General features: G+C 39.8%; 2 protein-coding genes across 2 annotated transcripts in view; both read left to right on the plus strand.

The window, feature by feature from the left end:
* LOC146542249 (E3 ubiquitin-protein ligase PHF7-like) overlaps positions 1-24784 on the plus strand; it is a 415537-nt gene that overhangs the window by 282228 nt on the left and 108525 nt on the right. The gene's annotated exons all lie outside the window — the stretch shown is intronic.
* Positions 3823-24784, plus strand: part of LOC146542251 (uncharacterized) — a 128303-nt gene continuing 107341 nt past the window's right edge. The window contains 1 exon segment of the mRNA XM_085213450.1: positions 3823-3895. Coding sequence (XP_085069576.1) covers positions 3823-3895 — 73 coding nt within the window.

The raw sequence follows: 24784 nt of genomic DNA on the forward strand, positions 1-24784 counted from the left end.
AAAATAAGTCAGATTCTTTCTCAAGTATAGACTAATATATTAATTTACTTCGAAATGCCTGGTCAAGAGAAAAACTAACGAAAAAAATATATATGTTTTGAATGTAAGTTAGAGAGATGTTGCTGTTGCCATTGCAATTATGTGATGTTTATCCTGAAGGATAGATATTTATTGAATAAGATAGAGATCGAATGTTAAAGCTGCACAAAGGTTTGAGCACAAGAATTCAATTTTTATACAAGACCAAACAAGTAAATAAAATTAATTAATTAGTCCGTTGATTTGTGGCGGAGGGCCACAAAGATGGTGAAGGGCCTGGAGCATCTCCCCTATGAAGAAAGGCTAAGTGAACTGGGCCTGTTTAGCCTTGAGAAAAGACGACTGAGAGGGGATCTGATCCAGATCTATAAATATCTGAGGTGTGGCGACCATAGTGATGAGGCCAGTCTCTTTTCAGTGGTACGTGGAGACGGGACAAGGGGAAACGGACATAAGCTGCAGCACAGGAAGTTTCGCATGAATGTGCGTAAGAACTTCTTCACGGTGAGGGTGACGGAGCACTGGAACAGGCTGCCCAGGGAGGTTGTGGAGTCTCCTTCTCTGGAGATATTCAAGTCTCGCCTGGACGCCTACCTGTGCGACCTGGTGTAGGGAACCTGCTTTGGCAGGGGGGTTGGTCTCGATGATCTCTGGAGGTTCCTTCCAACCCCTACAATTCTGTGATTCTGTGATTCTGTGATAGGAGAGGTGCTCTTGCCCTCTGATCATCTCAGTGGTCCTCCTCTGGACTCGTTCTGAGAGCTCTGAGTCTTTCTTGTGCTGGGGGCTCCAGGCTTGGAAGCAGTACTCCAGGTGGGGCCTCACAAGAGCCGAGTAGATGGGAACAACCACCTCCCCCTCCCTGCAGGCCACTCCTCTTTCAGTGCAGCCCAGGATAGAGTTGGCCTTCTGGGATACGAGCGCGCACTGCTGGCTCATGTCCAGCTTCTTGTCTACCAGGACCCCCAAGTCCTTCTCCACACGGCTGCTCTCAACGGGTTCTTCACCCAGTCTCTATAAACACCTGGGATTGCCCCAGCCCAAGTGCAACACCTTTCATATGGGCCCACTTCTCCAGCCCGTCCACATCCCTCTGGATGGCTTCCCTTTCCTCCAGCGTATAGACTGCACCGCTCAGCTTGGTGTCATTAGTGCCGAGGGTGCACTCAATGCCATCGTCTGTGTCACTGATAAACATGTTGGAAAGCGCTCACGCCTGAGGGATGCCGCTTGTGACCGGCCTCCACCCTGACACAGAACCATTGATCACAACCCTTTGGCTGCAACCAGCCAACCAATTCTTAATCCACCGAACTGTCCATCCTTCACATCCATGCCTCTCCAATTTAGAGAGAAAGGATGTGGTAAGGGACCATGTCAAAGGCTTTGCAGAAGTCCAGGCAGATGACATCCATTGCCCTTCCCACGACAACCAATGCCATCACTCCATCACAGAAGGCCACCAGATTGGTCAGGCACGATCTGCCCTTGGTGAAGCCATGCTGGCTGTCTCGGATCACCTCTTTATCTTGTATGTGCCTTAACATAGCTTCTCGGAGGATCTGCTCCATGATCCTCCCAGGAGATCCCCTCCCCACCACACAGGTGAGGCTCGCTGGCCTGTAGTTCCCCAGGTCATCCTTTCTTCCTTTCTGAGAAATGGGAGCAATGGTTCCCTTTTTCCAGTCACCAGGGACTTCACCCGACAGCCACGAGTTTTCAAATCTGGTGGAGAACATGTTGGCAACCAAAGAGCAACTGATATCATCCACCTGGACTTGTTCAGAGCATTTGACACTGTCCCACGCAACATCCTGGTCACCAGGTTGGATTTGATGGATGGACCACTTGCCGGATAAGAAACTGGCTGGATGGTCACACTAAGAGAGTTGCGGTCAATGGCTCAGGGCCCAAGTGGAGACTGGTGACAAGTGGTATTCCTCAGGGATCGGTGCTAGGACTGATGCCCTTTAACATCTTCGTAGGCGACATGGACAGTGGGATTGAGCGCACCTTCAGCAAGTTTGCAGACGACACCGAGCTCAGTGGTACAGTTGACACGCCAGAGGGAAAGGATGCCACTCAGGACAGGCCTGAGAGGTGGGCCCGTGCCACCGTCATGAAGTTCAGCAAGGCCATGTGCACTTGGCTGGATCAGACCCTGGGCAGCCTGTTGATGCTGTGCATGTCCCTGGTCATTGCAGGGGTCTTGGAATAGGTGACCTTTAAAAGTCCCTTCCAACTCCAAGGATTCTTTGATAATTCCACGATAAGAAATTCTGTGCCACGAGAGTAGTAAGACACTGGAACAGGCTGCCCAGAGAGGTTGTGGATGCCTCTTCTCTGGAGGCGTTCTAGGCCAGGCTGGATGCAGCTCTGAGCAACCCGGTCTAGAGGGAGGTGTCCCTGCCTATAGCAGGATGCTTGGAACTAGGTGATCATGAAGGTCCCTTCCAACCCAGACTATCCTGTGATTCCATGATCTGCCTGTCTGCTGGGGCCCAGGAGACTGTGATCCAAAATGCTCAGTAAGGAGTATCTGTGCCAGCACAGGGATGTTGCTGACCTATGCTTGCCCTCAGTGCTGTGTCCATGGGCAGTAGGGCTGAGTGGTATTACCAGCAGTCAGCAGCACTCTTGAGTGTTCAGGTTTCTTTGTGGTGAAAATATGCTTGATGCATTCACAGAGTTTTGGAGTACTACTGAAAATGTCTTTCCTCTGGGCTGTAGTTCACTATTTCAGGCACCACGGTGTTCAGAAAAGAATTCCTTACTAGAAAATGAGGTGGAAAGAAGTCATTACTTTAGAATCACCCTCTCTCATGCTACAAGAGAACGAGAGAAAGCCAGTGCAAGCTTTTGTTCTAATGAAAGCAAACATATTTATTCTAGAAGAAAATAATAATATTGAGCAGTCTTAGGGGTTCTGTTGGATCTTGTGTTGAGGGATATGGTTTAGAGAGAACTACTGGTGATAGCTGGATGGTGGGACTGAATGATCTTGTAGGTCTTTTCCAACTTTGGTGTTTCTGTTATTCTGTTTCTTTCCAGCCTTGTTTTTTGTGGAGTTAGGGATAGCTTCCTGCTCCCTTCCCGTGCTGTAGCAGCGCCCTCCCTGTGCACAGTGATGGTGTCTCTGGCCGGATCCCCTTCAGTTTACAGCTGCTTGGGGCTCCTCGAGATGTGCTGGTATGCAGAGAAAAGTCTCTGTTTTCTTCCCCATCTTCTCATGATTTTGCCGTCTTTCGGCTCTTGGGAAGATCCTCCTGCAGATAGCGGTGTTTCATATGTTTCAGGTATATCTCCATCAAGGCAGGGTTTGCCTTCAGTTGGCAGAGCAGCTTGCAGCGTTTGCAGGAGTGGTTCTGGCAGTCTGTCTCTGGGGCAGCTGAGAGATGCTGGCTCTTCTTCTGGAAATGACAGAGCAGGGGGCGTGATGAAAAGGGCAAGGGCCTTGGGGGCCTGAGATCTCAGCATCTGGGTGTGCCTCTTCCTGAGAAACTTAGGCACCGTCTGGCTTGCCTGACTTCCATTACTCACCTCTCTGCAGGCCCTCCTGACTGTTCTCCACAGGTAAATCAGCATGAGGAGAAGGCCCAGCTCTGTGCTCTTCTTGTAGAGCACTTCCATGGATCCCAGTGGGTCCAGGTGCTCAAATGAAGACCAAAGCTGGTCCAGGTGGTAGAGCAGGTAGTAGTTCCAGCTTGCCTTGCCAATACCTGGCTTCTCCATGTCCTGGGGATTCACATCCCACATAACCGCAGCCCAGGTAGGGCGTCCGGAATGGGCAAAGCTGCCGGAGAACAGGAAGGACAAGCAGAAGACAAGGACTATGGAAAACCTTGGGCTGAGCATTGTACCTTCCTGTGACTTGCTCTCTGGCTGTCACTCTGACCTCAGCTCAGTCAAGACACCAGCAGCACCAGTGTCTGCACAGCAACTGAGTGGTGGCAGCAGCACTAGTTGCTGGGTGACCTCGAAGGCTTTGTGACATCATAGCAACTGGGAGGGTTCTTAGCAGGGAAGCAGGGCATGGCAAGCCAGATTTCACGGCTTGCTTCTCCCATGGCGGTAGCCCCAGTGGGGTGGAGTGACAGCGTCACTGGATAAAGCAAGAGAATCTTAGAATCATAGAATGGTCTGGGTTGAAAAGGACCATAATGATCATCTACTTTCAACGCCCCTGCTATATGCAGGGTCACCAACCACCAGACGAGGCTGCCCAAAGCTACATCCCTGGCTTTGAATGCCTCCAGGGGTGGGGCACCCACGACCTCCTTGGGCAACCTGTTCCAGTGCATCACCGCCTCTGTGTGAAAAACTTCCTCCTAATATCTAAACTAAACTTCCCCCGTCTCAGTCTAAAACTATTCCCCCTTGTCCTATCACCTTCCACTCTCTGTTGCCCCTCCTGTTTATACGCTCACTTAAAGTACTGGAAGGCCCCAGTGAGGTCTCCTCAGAGCCTTCTCTTCTCTAAGCTAAACAAGACCAGTTCCCTCAACCTTTCTTCATAGTGGTTGGTGCATGCAGCAATATAGGCTGGGGGATGAGCTGCTGGAGAGGAGCTCTGCAGAGAGGGACCTGGGCGTCCTGGTGGACGACAGGTTGGCCATGAGCCAACAGTGTGCCCTTGTGGCCAAAAAGGCCAATGGCATTCTGGGGTGCATTAAGAAGAGCGTGTCCAGCAGGTCGAGGGAGGTGATCCTCCCCCTCTACTCTGCCCTGGTAAGGCCTCATCTGGAGTACCGTGTCCAGTTCTGGGCTCCCCAGTACAAAAAAGACAGGGATGTCTTGGAAAGAGTCCAGCGGAGGGCCACAAAGATGGTGAAGGGCCTGGAGCATCTCCCCTATGAAGAAAGGCTAAGTGAACTGGGCCTGTTTAGCCTTGAGAAAAGACGACTGAGACGGGACCTGATCCAGGTTTATAAATATCTGAGGTATGGCGGCTATAGCGGTGAGGCCAGTCTCTTTTCAGTGGTATGTGGAGACAGGACAAGGGGAAATGGGCATAAGCTGCAGCATAGGAAGTTTCGCACGAATGTGAGTAAGAACTTCTTCACGGTGAGGATGACGGAGCACTGGAACAGGCTGCCCAGGGAGGTTGTGGAGTCTCCTTCTCTGGAGATATTCAAGTCTCGCCTGGACGCCTACCTGTGCAACCTGGTGTAGGGAACCTGCTTTGGCAGGGGGGTTGGTCTCGATGATCTCTGGAGGTCCCTTCCAATCCCTACAATTCTGTGATTCTGTGATTCTGTGATTCCACACGAACATGATGAAGTTCTTTTCACAGTTGCCTGGAGTAACTAACTTTTAAACATAATATATAATAAATTCAAACTTACGCACCATAGCAGGAGTTTACTGGTGAAATTAGTGCATACATGTAATTTTGACTTGCCCTGTAGCATAGGTGTCCAACACTTCTGCTTGCCTGGGTGCATTGAGTGAAGATTAATTTTCTTGGGTTGCAAATAATATATAGTTAACACATATATGTAACAAACTTTGTTCTGGCACAGTTTTCTCTTTTGATTTCATAAATGCCCTGATTTCATTTTGAAAATAATAAAATCTTTTTACCATTTTACCCCAGCTTAGCCACTTTACTTTGGAAAAGTAAACTATGACCCCATTACTGGGATCCATACATCTGAGAGCTCCTGCAACTGGTGATGACTTTGTCCCCTGGACTTTGTGAAAGTCACAGTTTTTATGCTGATTTGCACATTTTTAAAGCTGTTGCTTTAAAAAAGCCTTGATGGAAGGGTTGGGCCACGGTATAAACTGTGCTGGGACTCACATGATCTGTGGGACATGAGTTGGACGTGCTAGATTTATGGGAATACTCCCCTCTACTGTCTGCAGTCAGTGACACATGACGTTGAAATAATTAAGTAGCACTTTTCAGCAATAGTTTGAAATACCTTTTATTTCTAGAGTCTTGTCACAGCTCTTGAAAGATGCTAATGAACAAAAAGTCCGAGCTTCTTGCTTGCAGCTTTGCATTTCTTCTCAGAAAGGTGATTTTGAATATCCTGCTATAAACTGCACTGTAGGGCATTTCTGTTCATTCTCTGGTTATTATATCTGGATACCAGCTGGTTTTCTTGGGCCAGATGTCAACCTAAAAAAATAAGAGTTTATTTGCCATCACTCAGTGGGATGGAGCTTTCTGCAAAATAGCATTTCTAGCACAAGTGTCACGTACTAATGAAACTATTCTTCACTGCTATCTATCTGCTCCAGAATTAGGTACTGGGGTGTGAGTAGAAGTGAAGTTAGCTTTAGAAAACTGAAGAAATTGAAACACTTCCAATTTCTGTTTATAGACTTCAGTTATGATATTTTCATAATTACACCAACTAATCCACTTTTACCATCACTTCTATGTGGCCCTTGAGCTCTGCTTTCAAGACGAGGGGGTTGCAATCCTTTCCTTTTCTTTAGAGAAGGAAAAAAATTCCATTTTGTCATACCCTTAATCCTGTCTCTTAAACAGCAAAGGCAAAGTGAATTAATGCAATCAACACTGGAAAGCTGCTAGTAAACCATCGTCACAGTCCTTTCCCTTTTGCAAAGTGGGGTGTTCTTGATTTGGGGGGGATGATGACTTGAGAGATCAATATTAGGTGAACTGTTACTTAAAAGGACAGTAGCATTATACTCTGAGATCAGAATTCAGAGAAGGAAAGAGGGATCAGCAGTGCTAACACAGTAGTCTCCACAGTACTTGTATATACCTACAGAATTGTGTTCAGAGTGGTTCTGCAAACTGGTGAATGGGTCAGACTAAGTAAACCTCTGGATGTGTATTAACAAGTGAAATAGATAAGAATCCTGTTGGGAACAAGGACAGAAGGTTTCACTGCATTTCCTGCTGTCTTTCCATCACTATTACCTTTCAGGATCACCATGACCGCAGTTGTGTGCAGAGTTCACACAATACTTCAGATTCATTGCCAGTTCCTGTTGGGAAATAGAATTTTCCCTGCCTGTTTCACAGGATGCTCAGTGAATGCGGTTGGAGTTCCTCTCTTATGGTTTTGCTATCTATTTTCAGTCATCTTCATTATTAGCATTCAAATATACCCATTCATTTTGATGGAGAAGACATGTTTATTTACTGATTTTATATGTATAATAAGTGAATAAATGGTGGGAAAGACAAAGTAATTCTGTCTTCTCACTCTAAAGAATTTTGTTACTACTCTACCATGTTCAAGAGACTATGTAATTTACTAGTCCATTTTACAGTAATCACTAAAGCTAAGAAATCAAACAAGGTAGCGAACAGACCTATATGGTCTCACTATATGACATCTAATATTAGTACTTCTATAAATGGATTAGAGGAGAAACTGTTCCCACCAAGTGGAAAATTTCTTACATCTTTACACTGGACTCATCTGTACACTTTTGCCTCCAAAGGACAAAAAGCATTATGAGTTAAATTCAAAAACCTGTATAAATAATGTTTTTTTTTACTGGTATCTAGGAAAGTTTATATGTATAGCAACATATAAAGCATACAATATACATAAATTCACCTACAAACTACTGACTTGCTAATCAAATATCTATGTACATAAAGTGTGCATATTAGAGAAGTCATTAGAACTATCTCTTCTGCAAAAAACAAGAAAAAAAAAAAGTATTTATTCCAACAAATTGTGTGCTCCAATTTGGGCAGTTTAGTTGAAAGACTTCTCACTTGGATGTTTTTTCTTATTTCTTTGAATAAATTACTGAGGAATTGGGCTATTAACATAATGCTCCTGTTTATGTAATATAATCTGTATTACTACAATGGCTATAATGAACTCTCAACTAAACCTAAATAATAACTGCCTTTGGTTCAACTTAACAGTCATTTTGCTTTATCATAATTTGGAGAAAATCCTATTCGGTGTTGTTGATTGTGACCATCAATGAGAGTCCAACCAGGAACATTTGGAAATCAGTGTGTACAAACTGTGTGACCATCTGCTTGCTTAACTGATATGAGAAGACACTAATTATACAAGAAAGGAGACAGTTCGCTGCCTAAGAAAGCATGAAAATGTGTCCACACAGTAGATATAAAAACACAAGCTTGTATTTCAGAAAAGCATTTCACATAACATGTGTTGGAAGTGGTAGATATGCCCTAGAATCCCCCTAAAACCATGCGGGATAATTCATCAGTGTCACTTACATTCCTTGGAGTTCAAAAATACCCAGCTATGCTTTTATCAGCTATGCTTGCCTTCACGTAGTGCTCTCTACCCCTTCTCCCACTCTCTCTGTTCTTCTCACTCACTACACATGCCAGCAGCACAAATAACAATTCTGAGTTTTTTAGTGGTTTGGTAATGCGTTTCACTTCCTAAACTGTATGGAGAAGCACTCTTTGCTCAGCTTTCCCCTGGAGGACCTTGTAAATTTAGATTTCAGATGTGAGGGAGTGGGAGAGTCCTCATGCATATCTATAGACCTTTAAGCCTTTTCTGATTCAAAAGCTATAAGAAATTACTTCTGATTAGAAGATAATTTGCAAAGATGTGGTGCTAGATATAGTCTTTAAATACAGATCATTTTGAGATTAAGAAATTCAACAGTGAATTTAACCATGCTTAAAAAATCAGCACTTTCCCTTTTCAGGCAGCAGATGCAAGGACCCAAACAACTGCTCACAAGATTTTGTAACTTCATGTATTATTCTTTGAATAGTGTTGAAGATATATTACCCCCTGCAAAAGAATGTCAGATTTATAAACCAATTTTTGCTGCATTAGGCAGTATCTGCATTTTGTTTTTATGATTTCCAGGCTTGCTCACCTTCATACTAGATAAAGAATTACTTCAGATAAGTCACATAAGTTTCTGAAGAAATAACAGTTTATGGTGATATTTAGAAGTTATTTCTAGCAATCAATCATTTTAATGGATACTTTTTCAGCCATTTTAAGCATATAATCCACTTCAGTTAAAGGATCCTGCCTATTCGATGGAGACTATACTTCAGCCTGAAAGGACTGTACTGGAGCACAGACTGACATCAAGAAATCCTTATTGCTGTAATGATCTTTGTATGAGTATATATATGTCAACATAGCACGATTTTAGTAGAGTCACCCTTTGCAAAAGAGGAACTGTGAGACAATTTTTGGGCAACATTTACAGACTCTACACTTTGAGTTTCTATGCAAGGTAATCATCTTACTTATTTTGCATAGTCTAGTGCAAAAATCCTCCCCAGTAATCCAATGCAGAAATGCACTTCAACTTGGAAAATCATCAGTAGCATTCCTCACATTAATTACTTCCATGCTGGGAGGATGCTCTCGCTCTAACTTTTATAACTGGTATAACAAGCAAATAGGCATTGTCTGATGCAGTGTTGGAAATCAGCTGATAACGTCTTATTCTCTGATCAAACTGCAAGGCCTACTATTAAGAAAATTGCAGGTGCTGAATGCAGATAGGGAATTGCAAGTGTAGTCTAAAACATCAGTGGAGATGTTAGCCGAGCAGTGGCTCTGGAGAAGATTGGGAAGGGTGGTTAGAATATTATCATGCAGTACTTTGACACCAGGGGCAACTTTACAAACCATTTCCCCAAAAGAAAACTTGTTCCCTTCCTTCATGTCATAATAACAACAACAACCAAAAGGAGATTATACCAAAAGAGAATGCTGCTGGAAAACGGACTAGTTCTGTGTACTACAGTTTGCAACATTTTTTAATCAGGTATCTGTACTCCTGCAGAAGAGTTTGTCATACAGTTACAAAACACATTACACTTGATAGTGAGAATTGATTGTATACTGGAAATAAATTGTAAATATGTAAAAAGCATTCAATCATTCCATGCAAGGGATCATAGTGAATACATGCTGATGATTTCTCATTCCATACTACAGATGAAGAGGATGCCAATGAGAGGAGTTATCTATTGAGTGCTATGATCTCACACCATGAGGGTGTGAGAATCATAGCATCATAGAATCATAGAATCACAAGGTTGTAAAGGACGTAAAATCCTCCCATTACCATTGCTACCACAAGCTACTAAACCATCTCTTGTAGCTCTTCAGAGTGCCAGTCACCAGTGCGAGTACAGGCTGATGATCACCTCCCTGCTCCTGCAGGCCACACTATTTCTAATGCAGGCCAGGATGCCATTGGCCCTCTTGGACACCTGGGCACACTGTCAGCTTGTTTCAGCTGAGCATCAACCACCACCCCCAGGTCCCTTTCCTCTTCACAGTCATCCAGCCACTCATCCCTAAGCCTATAGTGCTGCATGATGCTATTGTGGCCAAAGTGCAGGACCCGGCACTTGGCCTTGTTGAACCTCATCCCATTCACCTCAGCCAAATAAGCGATCCAGCTTATCTAGATCCCTCTGAAGAGCCTCCCTATCCTCAAGCAGGTCGACGCTACCTCCCAGCTTGGTGTCATCTGCAAACTTACTGAGGGTGCACTCAATCCCTTCATCTAGGTCATCAGTAAAGATATTAAACAAGATGGGCCCAGTTCCGATCCCTGGGGGACACCACTTGTAACAGGTCGCCAACTGGACTTAAATCCATTTACTGCTACCCATTGGGCATGGCCCTTTAACCAGTTCCTTACCCAAAAAAGGTCACTTCTTCCAGAGGACATAGACTCTTTTTTTTCCAGAGTGTCATAGTTCCCAGTTCATCCACACTGGTCTTCTTCCCAGAAGCCAGAGGACTCCCAGAAAGTAGCCTTTCTGGGATCCACTTGTATCCTGGCTGACGGACTATGGTTAGAGTACCTGGAAGAAGGAAGTCTAACTGCACATTAAGTTCCAGTTAATTGCAGGATGGTTGTAAAACGTGCACTTATTCAATTACAGGCAACTTGAGGCTGCTTACACAGCTGACTAAATATAAAAGGGTCAAATGGTCGTGTGTTTTAGGGAAGTCCTTTGCACTGCATAGCATTTGCAAAGAAGACAAGTTGGGCTTTTCCCAAAGACAATTATGACAATCCTCATTTATGCAGAAGGAACAGGCAGGCAGAAAATACACCTGTGATAACAGGCTCTAACTCCAAGAGAGCAAAAGAAATAATGCAATGCTGTATATGCCCACACACTTGTTTCCCAGAACAAATTATCGTAACAATGTAAAATTTAGCCAAGGAGGAGCTGTCATAATGGATAATGCAGTTCAGCAATGTAGCTGTTACAGATTGCTTTTGGGGGGCTCTTTTTTGCGTCTCTGACTCTCCCAGCCTCCAACTAAAGCAGTCAAGTGTACACAAGAATTTATTAAAGACAGAAGTTGATTTTAATTAATGCTTCCTAAGGATTTCTGGGCTATGAAATGTAGTGGCACAGCCAACAGCTGTATTCACATAGACTGTAAAGAATTACAAGGAAATAAAATCGAGTAACGTCCTTCTTCTTTGAATATCATACTGTCCCCTCCTGAAAAGTAAAACTAAACACATGCATAAAATAAAACGGAATGAGAAGCTGAGACAGAGTTTCAACCAGCTGAGCAGAGAAGGCAGTAACAGACTGGGTAGAAGAGATATCATTTGTAAAACACCTCTGTTAAAATGATTGCGTAACTTTATGAACACAAAGCGTGCAAGACCGGTCTCCATGCTGTTATGCCACATGCAACACACATGGTTCCTTTTTGCTGCAGTTGTTTTTGCCTGAAGGAGCAATTGTGATGGACACTCATTTAGAAGCTGTGCTGACCCCTCCTGCAGACTGCAGGGAGTAAAGGAGAGTGTCCAATGCAGGCTGTGCCTGCCAGGTAGCTGCTCCATCAACTCTCCATGCTGAATTTGCTGTCTGTATTGCAGCTTTCTGTCATGCTTCCTCATGGCAACAATATGCTAATAATAGCTCACATTTTTCAGCACCTTAATGATCTCCAGGAGAGATCATTGTTTGTTTTACTGGGAAACTCCCTCTAACATTGCAGCAGCCTTTTTCTGGCTGTTTTTCTTTTAGTCTGATGACTCTCCCACCACTTACTAGTGGCTGACAGGGCTCATGTTGGTCAAGAGCTGGCTGAAAGCAGACATAGTGTTTATGTTTGTATCTGCAATGAGGAAAATATTTTGCATACACCTGAAGCATTTCATATACATTCTGAACCATCCTCAAAGAATGTTTCCCTTTTAGCTTTTGTGCAAGAAAAGATAATTGACCAAAAAAAAAGAAGTTACTTCTTTACCATCTACATTTACATAAATATTTCCATCATTATGTATTTAGTAATATTCTCTGCTTTCTGGACTTACAGAAATGCCCATAAACAAGCTATTTTCTCACTATGAGAGGCATAGGGACATTGGAAAAATATTACAACTGCACACTTTGACTCTTATGGATCAGAAATTTTAAAAAGGATACATATCTGACTATTTATCTTTGCACAGCTTCCCTCTAACACAGTAGCCTGCCTGTTTTTCTGTGGTTTTTGTTTGTTTGTTTGTTTGTTTGTTTGTTTGTTTCTTATGAAAGCGAGGAAGAATATTTTCTTTCGCTTTCCCAGAATGAAATCACGCTGCTGCCAGGAAGAGCCTCTAACACTGGTAGGCATAAAACACCTATCTGTTTCATTATTTAAACAGAGTTTCATCCACCAGTAGCAGAATTCTCCTATCCTGTTCCATTCACTTTTTACAAGTCATTGGATTGGTCCCACAAATTCATTCAGAATGTGATAAATGCTTTCTTTCGAAACAAATACAAATTCTCACCCTTTAGATTAGAGAAGTATTTTTTGGTCCTCTCTCTACAAGATTCTAAGTTGCAGAGAAGGTACAACCACTCACTCCTGGCCTACCACCAGCTTTTTTCATAATCAACTTCTCTTAATTGTAAATCATTCAATTTTCTCAAACAGTGACAGTGAAGTACCATAGGTGTATCATAGATGGGTCAGGGGGTGGGTGTTCATATCAGAGATGATAACAGGATTTCATAAACTGCTTTGTTAGTGCTCATGATATATCTTGGGAGGAAGAAAGCTTCAGCTCAGGCCAACAACCACAATTGTGCCAACCTGGACATTATCACAACATCCTCCAGCTTGACATCTGCTGCATGGAGGAAGAAACATTTACAGACATAAAATCTTATTTATTTGCGTTTTCTGTACATATTCTTAATAATTCCAAGCCACAAGAATAGAACATAAGGAGTGCAGCTAATAAACTCTACTGACCTTGCAAAAACATAAAGCACTTCATTAGATACAACTGTTAGAAGTGTCATTTTTCTGTATCAGTTCACCCAAATGTTGTACCTTGATTCCTTCTATGATGGCATCACCAGCTGGGTAGATGGGCAGAGAGCAGTGGATGTCATCTACCTTTGACTTTGGCAAGGCTTCTGATACTTTCTCCCACGAAGCTGAGAAAGTGTGGGATATATGAGAGGATGGTGAGATGGGTTAAGAACTGGCTGACTGACTGAGCTCAGAGGGTTGTGATCAGTGGTGCAGAGTCTGGTTGGAGACCTGTGACTAGCGGAGTACCCCTAGGTGTCTGTGCTGGGTCCAGACTTGTTCAGTATCTTCATCAACAACCCTGATGAGGTGATAGTGTCCACTCTCAGTAAGTACACTAATGATACAAAGCTGGGAGGAATGTCTGACACACCGGAAGGCTGTGCTGCCATTCAGCAGAACTTGGACAGAGCTGGGCAGCAATAAAATAGATGAGGGTTTAATAAAAGCAAACGCGGAGTCTTGCATATGGGAAAGAAAAACTGCAAGTATCAATACAGGCTGGGACATGACCTACTGGAGAAGAGCTCTCCAGAGAAATACCTGGGGGTCCTGGTAGATGACAGGTTGGCATCATCTAGCCAGCAGTGTGCCCTGGTGATCAAGAAGGCCAATTGGATCCTGGGGTGCATTAAAAGGAGTGTGGTCAGCAGGTCAAAGGAGATGATCCTTCCTCTCTACCTTGCCCTGGTCAGGCCTCACCTGGAGTTCTATATCCAGTTCTGAGCTCCCTGGTACAAAAAAGACAGGGATCTCATGGAAAAAGTCCAGCAGAGGGCCACAAAGATGATAAAGGGCCTGAAGCATCTCCCCTATGAGGAAAGGCTGAGAAAATTGGGCCTATTCAGCTTTGAGAAAAGACTCAAAGGTGATCTAATTAACGTTTGTTAATATTTATAAATATCTTAAGTATGGGAGTCAAAGTAGGGATATTGTCAACCAGTTTTCAGCAGTCTGTGGGGACAGGACAAGGGGAAATGGCCATAAAATGGAGCATAGGAAGTTCCACCCCAATATTCAAAGGAACTTCTTCACAATGAGAGGGATGGAGCACTGGAATGGGCTGCCCGTGGAAGTTGTGGATTCTCCTCTGTAGATATTCAAGAATCGCCTGGATGCCTACCTGGGTAACCTTCTGTAGGGGGTCTGCTTTGCAGTAGGGTTGAATTCAATGAAATCTGAAGGTCCCTTCCAGCCCCTACAACTCCATGATTTTGTGATTTTGTGATTCCTCCCTGGCAATATTCTGATCAGATTGTCAGAGCCACCAAAAAAACGTAGCATGCTTCTAACATAGTTCATTTCTGTTCTTTATCTTCTACAATTTATTCCAGGTTCACAAACTAAATGAACACTTTTCCCACTAGAGTGCTTACTGAACTGTATCATGAACAACCACACACTCTGTAGCTATGGATGAATGAATTTTATTTTTCCATCTTCTCTTTTCTACTATTTTTGACAAGAAATTCATTATTTGATCTCCAATTTAGACTCTGAATCTGTCATTTTGGCAGAATAGCTGTCTTCTTTTAAAGAAGGGGAAAAAAATCACTTTGAAATGTTCTACTACTTACACATTATGGGCTGATGTGGAGATAATAGAGGTTCAGGAACTAAGAAAAGATCATTTTCACCTCTTGCTAGCCAGACAGTTAAGTAAATATATGCCTTGTCTTGCCTTCTAGCAATAAGGAACAAATAATGCTTTAGTTTACATATGTACAAGAAAATCAGTTTTTTTCCCCGTTGAAATGTTTATGCACCTCATGTTTATTCTGGAGTAATTTGAATACTACTTTTAGGAACAAAGTGACTTTTGAAAATGTATAATATAGAAAAATAAATGCCATCGCAGAGAGGGTATCTTATAAAGGTGTAGGAAGGATTGAACTGAGTAAGAACATTCTCTCTGTGATTCAGTAGACATTCTTTCCCACCTAAAATTTCTCTACAGAACTGAATATGAAAGACATCTCTGCCTGTATCTCTGTGCCTCCTACAGCTTTTATCTATTGCTTATTTCAATTGCATTCTTTGGAACAACAACTGTCCAATTATCCCTACAAGACACAGTATAGTTAAGGATCTCCTAAGTCTAAGAAGATTTTATTTAAAAAAACTCTGAAGCATGAGCATTATCTATGTCTGAAGGGAAAAAAATCACAGGAACATATTGTAAGTCTTGCCTGGATTCTTAAGCATGGTTTTAAACATCAAAGAAATGTGTGCTGCTGGGAGGATACAAGGCACCCACTAATAGAAGACACCGTTTATAAAATGAAGTGATTGAAACTGCTATCTGTAACATCCACAATCGGTTGCTGAGTGTAGGAGAAGTATGTATCTTTACCAGTGAAAGATATACAGTGAGACAAAAAGTGGCTTTTAAACAGCAGAGACCATTTCAGCGATTTAGATATAAATCCCAAGAAGATATAAACATCCTTGAGCTTTCCTCTACAGTTGGGCATACAAATTTCCTCTTAAAGGGAAAAAAATGGTCCTTCTTTCAAAAGGATGATGTGCATTCCCTTCACTGTTCATATGGTGTAGGAAAAACAATGTTTAACTGAAGAGAGAATTGTACAGTTTCTCTGGTTGTCTTTAAATTGTAGCTTGTCCTTTATCAGGAAAATGGGTGCAGCAAAGTGCTTCCTTGCATGTGGGCTTTAAATCCAAAATGTCCTTGCTGGAGTGCTCTTGTATCAGGCTGCTGAGGAAAAGGAAGACTCTTTTTCTGCCTTTTGTGTATGACTAAACAACTTCAGACAAGATATATTCATAATTGTATGAATGGCACTGTAATAAGAGGCGATTAATTCCACTATGCAAACTCATCAGAACCAGTACTGTAGGATGGAATGAGGTTGCAGACATTAAATATTAGGAAATCTTTCTGATTGAAACCTTCCTGAATCATGGAGGTATTTCAGTTCCTTGATAACTATGAAATTCAAAATGTGCTAACTCTATGCTGTACACAAAAGAAAATTATCAACATATAGAGAATATAAAGCCACAGACACCAAGTTCTCTAGTATTTGTCTAAATGTTTAATATGAACTTAAATGCTATATCAAAATGTATTTATATAGTAGACAGCATACCTACTTTGTCTCCAATGCATTCAAAGTAATTATTTTCTATTGCAGACAAAATATGAAAAGCACAGCTTTAGACATTATTTTTTCCCTCCTGCTCCTCCATAGATAAATCTCTTAAAAATTTTATTTTCTCCTCCATGCTTGGTCTCAAACATATTCTATCAGCAAGATGCCATCAAGTACACCACTGGCATAGGAGTGCCAGAGCCCTCTGCGAAACAGGTACAGGCACAGCCAGTGCAGCGGCAGACAGCTCAGCACGGGGCTAAAAACAGCTGGTGGGAGACAGATGTGATCACAGCCTGAACGGGGAAGAAACCACCAGCTGGTGCTGGCATAGCCTGACACGGGAGGTAATTTATCCTGGGATGACTCAAAAGGCTGAGAGAACTGCTGCAGTTCTTGCTCTTTGCAAGAACAGAAATGAGCCAGCAAGGATGAAAGGATTTCACCAGTTCCCAGACTTCTCCACCTGGGAGTTCAGTGTAGGAAGAAAGAATCTGTAGGAAGATTTGATAAATAATAATAATAATAACAATAATAATAAAGTGAGAGAGAAGAATTCCTTTTGTGCTTTATTCCAAATCAGTTTGATAAATCTTAAAAAATTGTATCTCTTATGTTATCTGCTTTGTTCTGGCAACTATTAGAGTTTTCCTTCTGGTAGATGTTATTGTTACGATGCTTGGCATCTCTCAGTGAGTTGCATGACGAGGTCCAACTGACTGGTAATAGAGGCAGCTATAAGTCAAATGTTATAATTGCCATAAACTCACACAGATGAACATATATGTTTTTCTATAGAGTAGATGCAAAAGCATTTAAATAATATTTTTTTTTCAGCTGTTTTATCAGGTTCATAATTCAGCTCTTACCCACTGGTAACAACTATTTTGCTGAGGAACAACTTCACACTTATACTAAAGTGTGGTCAGTCTGCTTCAAAACTCAATGTGTCAGTATCCTTCATAGAATCGTAGAATCATAGAATGGCCTGGGTTGAAAAGGACCACAATGATCATCTAATTTCAACACCCCTACTATGTGCAGGGTCACCAGCCATCAGACGAGGCTGCCCAGAGCCACATCCCTGGCCTTGAATGCCTCCAGGGATGGGGCATCCACAACCTCCCTGGGCAACCTGTTCCAGTGCTTCACCACCCTCTGGGTGAAAAACTTCCTCCTAATATCTGACCTAAACCATCTTCCTATCATATATCATGACTGTGAGATTTTCCACATTCGTATCACTGGGTGTTATTTTTTTCTTATCAAGATTATGGTTTCCAGATTCTCACAATTTAGCCTTCCTGGAAAATTAGCTAACCCACCATAACGTAGTTTCAGCCAGCTGGATGTAGTCTCCCTGGTGATGTTTGCCCACTCTTTGGAAAAGAATGGTGAGCCAATGGAAACCCTGAGAAGTGAGAGGTTATCTCTTTACACGTACTCTGATTCCTTCATCTCCACAGCAGTTAAGCCCTACAAGGACTGCCTAAATACATCTACCTTCTGGAAAGACACCGAAGTCACATATATGCATGATTTTTTTTTATTTTTTAATTCTAGTTTAAAATGCACCAGATGCATATTGTAATTAAATATTTTTAAATTGAAGTCTACTTCTTGGTAATGACAGGTGACAATAGTAATACATAGTTCATATATTTTTGCATAAAATAAAAACTTAAAAATAAAAATATGCCTTTCAAGAAGAAGAAATGATAAATTGTGAGAAAAAATTGAAAAACCTGCTTTTGAATTGAGTATCTTGGCACACAGACACTTTTCAGGCTGTTCATAAAAAGAGTTGGTAAGCCATTTAAAGGCTACCAAATTGCATGAGAAACACTGTTTGCACAGACCTCAGACAAGATTTTGAGGCAGAGTGTTGGATTAAAAAAAAAAAAAAAAGGTATCTCTGAACAACAAAAATGCTGTGTTTCTACTGTGCTGAACAATGTTTGCCTGGTTCTTTTTTGATGCCGAACAAAGGAGCCGAACACTTCTTATGAATTAAATCAGCACCAACTCTAGAAGGAATTTCTCTCATCCTTCTTTTCATTTTGTTTCTCAAGAAAAGGTTACCGTACAGCTAAGATGAATAGACTTAAATCACAAGACATGATATTGTTTCAGTGTCCTGGTTATTTCAGCTTAGGGCATTCAATGTAGCAATATGTTCAATTTAAGTTTTTTTACATATTTACATCCCTTGAAAGGCCATTTTTTTTCAGTGCATGCACATGTCTTTGTAGATATAAATAAAGACAGAAGTAGTACACAACTTTCCGTTGGGATTTTTTTTTTGTTTTTAAGTTTCAAGTTGTTTTATTTATAGTCATAAAACATACTGCTAAAAAGTATTGCATACAGATACTGCATTCAACTTTGATGATTTTGATTTTTTCTTCTTATTAAATCCTGCAGCTAATGACAGAAATGACTTTATTATGAATCTTCTACGGAAAAATAAGTCAGTCTTTTTAGAAAATATCTGGACATAATCCATATTTCTTTTAAAATTTTCTATATATGAGGAAGAGTGAATCAAACATTTGAGCTGTTAGTTTTTAAACACCTGTGAAAGAAATGTTTCTTTATAAACTGAACATGTTGTTTGTTTGTTTGTTTGTTTGTTTGTGGGCTTTTTTTTTTTTTTTTTTTGACAGAAGGCATCAAATGAATAGAACATGTCCAAGTCAGCCATGTCTTGAAAAGGATACATGTAATTTATTTTTGTATATAACTAACATTTTATCTTTTATAGCAAGCACTTCATCTTTTTGGAAGTTAACTAATCTAGAAAAAACTAATAATTTGGATTTTCCACATTTACTATGCAAGCTAGCTCAGTGAGATCTTAAGATAGGTACCATTATAGATATGTGCCAGAAACCAGGGAAGAGGAAGTGTTGATGTTTTAATATACTAACTGTTCTGTTCCTAAAATGGCAAAATCCTCTAAGATAAATTCTTCCAGGACTGAATTTTTGGGTTGAAATAGAAAACATGGAAACCACATAATATCCTTCTATTGCTATAAAAATAGATACCACTCAGGTCAGAGAAGATACAAGAAAAAAATATTATAAATATAAAAACAATGCTTTAGGTTTTGTAATTAATCTTACTGCAATTCTTTTGATAGCTCTAGAGAGTCATATTCAAATATATTCATTTTTCTTTACTATTTATCTCATCATTTCCATGAACTCTTAAGGTGAAGCCATTCAGGTCAGCAACATGGATTGCAGAGAGTATTTGCCTTCCATTACTTCCAGCAGTTATCTCAAATTCGAGTTTGCAGTGCAAATAGAGATGATTATAAATTGATTTTTATAAACTTTTTGAATCTGTTGCTTAATATTCTTTTTCTCTGAAGGTACCAAGGATATTTTTAAAAATAATTGCAATCAACAGTGTGACAAAGATCTATAGAAGGTATTTCATTTTAAAAATAGAAACTTGCGAGACATTTTTCAATAGATACGGATTTCTTTACCATGCATAACAATGGCTTATATTATAATGATATTTTTCTTTTTTTTTTTTTTTTCCATAATTTAACCTTCTGGACTTCAGAATGCCTCAGTAACTTGAATAGACTTTTTGTAGATAATTGAGTTATTTCACATGCATCAGACTAGAAAGGAGGGAAGTATTGCATTGATATAATCCAAACCACTTAAAATTAATAGCAAGTGAAATAAATGAATTGTAATACTATATTATTATAGTAATCGATGAGGAGCATTCACAAATTTAATATGTTATATAACTGACTTGAAGATGAGGAAAAACTATCCAATGATTTTTGAAAGTTCGCAGTATAATTGAATGATGTTTAACACTATTTCATTCTGTAATTTAGCAGAAGGATTAATTTAAAGATTATTACATTAAAATTTGAGAAGTTTGGCAATAGTTTAATTTAGAGATAAAATAATCTGAAGAAATCTTGACAAGTTTCTTAACTGTTAGGAGGTAATGTATCTCTGGAAGATTTTCAGTCTGTGAGAGTTACATGCCTTCAGTTGAACTTGTTGGGAAAGTGTATCTTGCTGGACTAAAGAGAGAAGTTTATAAGATTTTCTTCACAAACAGTAGTTCATTGGTTGTTATTCACCAGTCCTGGGTGTATTCTTCTTCACTGACCTTAAATATAGTGTTTTCATTGACTGCCTAGACAGAAACTCGGAGAATATTCTAAAGCATCAGTCAAGTAAGATCTTACTTTCACAAATAAATAAATAAATAATCAGCAAACTAAACAAAATAATCCTAAATTTGTTACATAAAATATGTCTCCCAGTGTATGTTTTTGGAGCTTTTTATGAAAACCTATTGTTCCCAAGGACAATAACAAGAGATTTGACACATAGGTATAAGAGTTCAGGCCCGCTGGTAAGAGCACAACCCTTTTCTATTTTGTTATGTAGTGATCAGAAAAAAAGAAGGAAAAGACTCATCAAAATTATCACTAGTATATTGCAAGCATGGATCATGGAAGTATTGTTCTAAAATAAGAAACATCAAGCCCTCTGAAGTAACATTCAAGTACATTTTATTTACCCTACTCTACAGATTGCACAAACTCATTTTGTTTGACGTCCGTGGGTAAAATTGTCCAGAAATGCTGCTGGTAAATAATTTGTTGAATGTAGTGGTTTATTGCCAAACTTGATCTGCCTTCCTCTTCATTCTCTCCTCCAAATATCAAACTGAGAAACTTAATGCAGAAGGTGGGACTGGCAACACTACAATGAAAAGCTCTGACACTTTTCTTTTGCAAATAAGATTATATGCAAGACCAAGTTCAAATCAATATTTCTCTATTTTTCTGCCAGTTAAATCTATTCTTTCTCTTAAGAAGTGTGTTGCTGTCACAGAGACAAAATAAGGGTTTAGAATCCTGCAATGAAATGAGAGCAGACCACTACCTGTTTATAAATATTTCACAATTTCACAGTAGCAAGATGAAGAAGGATGTTCTTATAGGTAGATAACTGACACCATACAATATTTGAACATTAGAGCTTTGCGTTAACACAGAGCTAATTTATGCTCCTCTACTATAGGAACATGCAAGTGAGCACAAGTAAGCTACGCAAGGCACAGACTTATTCCAGCACTGCTATTGCACATGCAATACGACTCCTACCTCCTACCTTGACATGGTTATGTCTCATGCCAAACAGAACTGCCTGGATGCCAGGTATCATCTTGGAACCTGCTCTTATCAAGGAACAGGGACAAAGATTCAGTGTAGACTGAAACAAAGAGAAAAACTAAACATAATGGTTTGTATTCAATCTCAAATCTGCAATAAAAATTTCCATATGAAGCAGAATATATAGCTTTGCCAGACATCCAACATAACTTTCCTTTTAAAGTCCTCTTAACTATCCAATATCAGCTAGGATGTTTTGCCTCATACAGTTACATGCAGCTCCAGAACTTTTAATTTTGTTAGGTGAATACTGAAACAAAGGTTTTCAAGGTATGTAGTCTTCTTGGGAATAGAAATAAAACATCCTATAGAACCGTGAGTCAAGGAGGTAGAAACATTTCTGCCAGCAACTTCAGCTGTCACAGAAAGGTAATAGAAAAATAAGATCTTTCAATTTAAGTGGCTACATGTGGGTCATGAATTAATAGTGATAAGAGAGAATAAAGGGTCCATAACTTGGTTATGAGCACTATCCATATTGTAGAATGGATTTTCTTCCATCTATACCCTATTTCCTATTTAATAAGCAGAATGTCTTCTGCAAAATGATGTTTCTCAAATATACTCTCAATCCCTTAGCTCAAGTTCTAACAGTGGAGAGTTATTTTTCTTTAACAAAGTACATCCTGAACAAAAGTTAAAATCCTGGAAGCTTATCCTAAAGGAATAAAATCTGAATTCTATGTGAGTCATTCCTTAAAATTGTGTTAGAGAGCTGACAGCTTGCTTCAATAAGTTTTGACAAAGTGACAGTGAAAAGTAAACACAAGAAATGATTTTTGGACAACACAAAGCAGCAATCTTGAATCAGTTAGTAAAAAGGAGGTAACATAAGAGAAAACAGGTTAGTTTGTACTGCTTTTTCCATATATATATGTATATATATATTTTTTTTCTTTATTTCTGGAAAACAAATTTAAAGATTGGCTGGACTGTACAATTTCTCTAAGAAACAGTGAATCATGTGTGAATGAATTCAAGTTTTAATGACAGTGGAAAAATGCACCTTTGAAAGGGAAACATGCTTTGCCTGAAACTATCTCATGTTGTTTCACTTCACAGTTCAGTCAAACAATAAGATTTATTGAGAGAATATGGAAAACTATGCAGAATAATATGTAAAATAATAATATACAATTTTTGTATCAGTATTGTAAACAATGTAGAGATAAATAATTTAATAATTCCATTAATAAATTAATTAATAGAACTAATAAATAATAACACTGTGATTACACAAAAGGCTGTTGTTTCCTCATGTTCATTTTGTATCTTTTTGTAGCAATTCCTTGCACCTTCCAGTTATCATAAGGGCAACTGAAAAATAATTAAAAATCATTACATAAAAGTGAATTTAAAAAAAAACAAACAAACAAAAAGCAACAACAATAAAAAAAAACATCCAAAACCTTAAATTATAGCATTTTTTTTATTTTTCAATATAATCTAGACATTATTGAGATTTATTTAATAGATTGCCCCAAATATCTTGCTGTAGGAGCAGCCTGGGTTAGGTGATAATAATATCTTTTTCTCTCACATAGCAATGTGAGTATCTATTCTGTGATTTTCTGTGACCTTCCTGACTGCTAGGAGATAAATTGAGCTAAAGTGGGTAAAAAGTTGCCATTCCATTTCCTATTTGTAGGAAATAATATAGAAGCAGCATACTGCATTTGATACCTTGCAGAAGGGGAAGTGATTTTTGCTTTGAAAGGAAATTGATTTCACCAATTTTCACTCACACTGTCATGTTCCCTGCTCACAGGCACTTTGGCTTATCTCTGTCCAGCAGCTCAATACTCCTCATGTCTTCTGGGCTCTTGTTAGGCTGGCTTTTGGATATGTCTTTTGAATCTTTTTTTATCATTCCACACTTCACTTTCTCTCCCAAACCCTGACTTTTGAGAAGTTGTCTATAGAGAAATCAGTAAGCATCTTGATGACCATCTGCCATTGTCACACATGGAATGTTATGGCTACCAATATGCAGACTCTATGAAATATGCTGAAAGGACAATGTCACACTGTGAGCTCTATTGACTGTACCGATCATGGAAACCTCCAGTGAATGTTCAAAAAGGCTGGACATCCAGATCAGCATTCTGGAAAAGCTTCTCATGGCTGGAAAAGCCACAACTCAGTCAATCAATCAATCAACCAATAAAAATGCATATATATGTTACTCTCTCAGAATGATTTTACTGCCTGTGAGGCTGGGTAGTTACACCAGAACACACCAATAAGCAACTGCATTCTCGGAGTGACGCGTTCTTAGTTAAATGGGCTGGAGCATAAGTTCCTGGAAGAGGAACTTTGTTAGATGAATTAAATCTCTCTGTGTTTGAAAAGCAAGTAATAAGAAGCTCACTGTATGAGACCAGAGATATCCTCAGTAAGGATCACGACTTCTAGCCAATGAGCACTACATGCAGTTGGATAGACACCATTAGAAGCAGGAGCTTTATGACAGTGTAACATTTCAGTTTCATCCTCCATCAGATTTTCTTATTTGAATGTCTAATATGAAGCACAACCTAAAGGCTTTTGTTATTGTTATGATGCATCTTATGTGTTTATAAATACTTTATGGTCTATTTTGTCCTACTCATATGTCTGATTTTTTTGCTGTACCGAGCCTCCTATCTTTATTTATTTGCATAACTTTATTTATTCCAGTAACTGTATCAGATCTTTCAGTGTTATTTTTACTTAAAAATGAAAAAGAATGTACAAGTTTTTACATACTTCTCCTACACTTCTTGTATTTTTCCACTTCTGTTAATATAATCTTTTTACTTTACAAGTAGGCATTCTTCCTACTTTCTCTGCTTCAACTACTGTCACAAACATGCTCTGTTCCTTTTAGTTGCTTGGGTTTTTTTTTTAATCTGTATGTAATTTTACATAATAATAATTAAAGAGACATGCCAGTCTAGGGAAAAACAAATAATATTTTATATGCCAGAGCATTTACTGCTGCAATCTCACTGACTCGAAAATTAACGGAGGAGAAAAAATTACCCAGATGAAATTATGTATCCAAAGAGACTATGTCAATTTAATAATTTTTTAGGACATTTTACCATAAGACATTTCTTCTGGATGATTTAGAATGGATGATTAAATATCAGCAT

This window comes from Meleagris gallopavo, chromosome Z, assembly GCF_905368555.1.
Source record: "Meleagris gallopavo chromosome Z, MGAL_WU_HG_1.1, whole genome shotgun sequence".
NCBI lineage: Eukaryota > Metazoa > Chordata > Aves > Galliformes > Phasianidae > Meleagris > Meleagris gallopavo.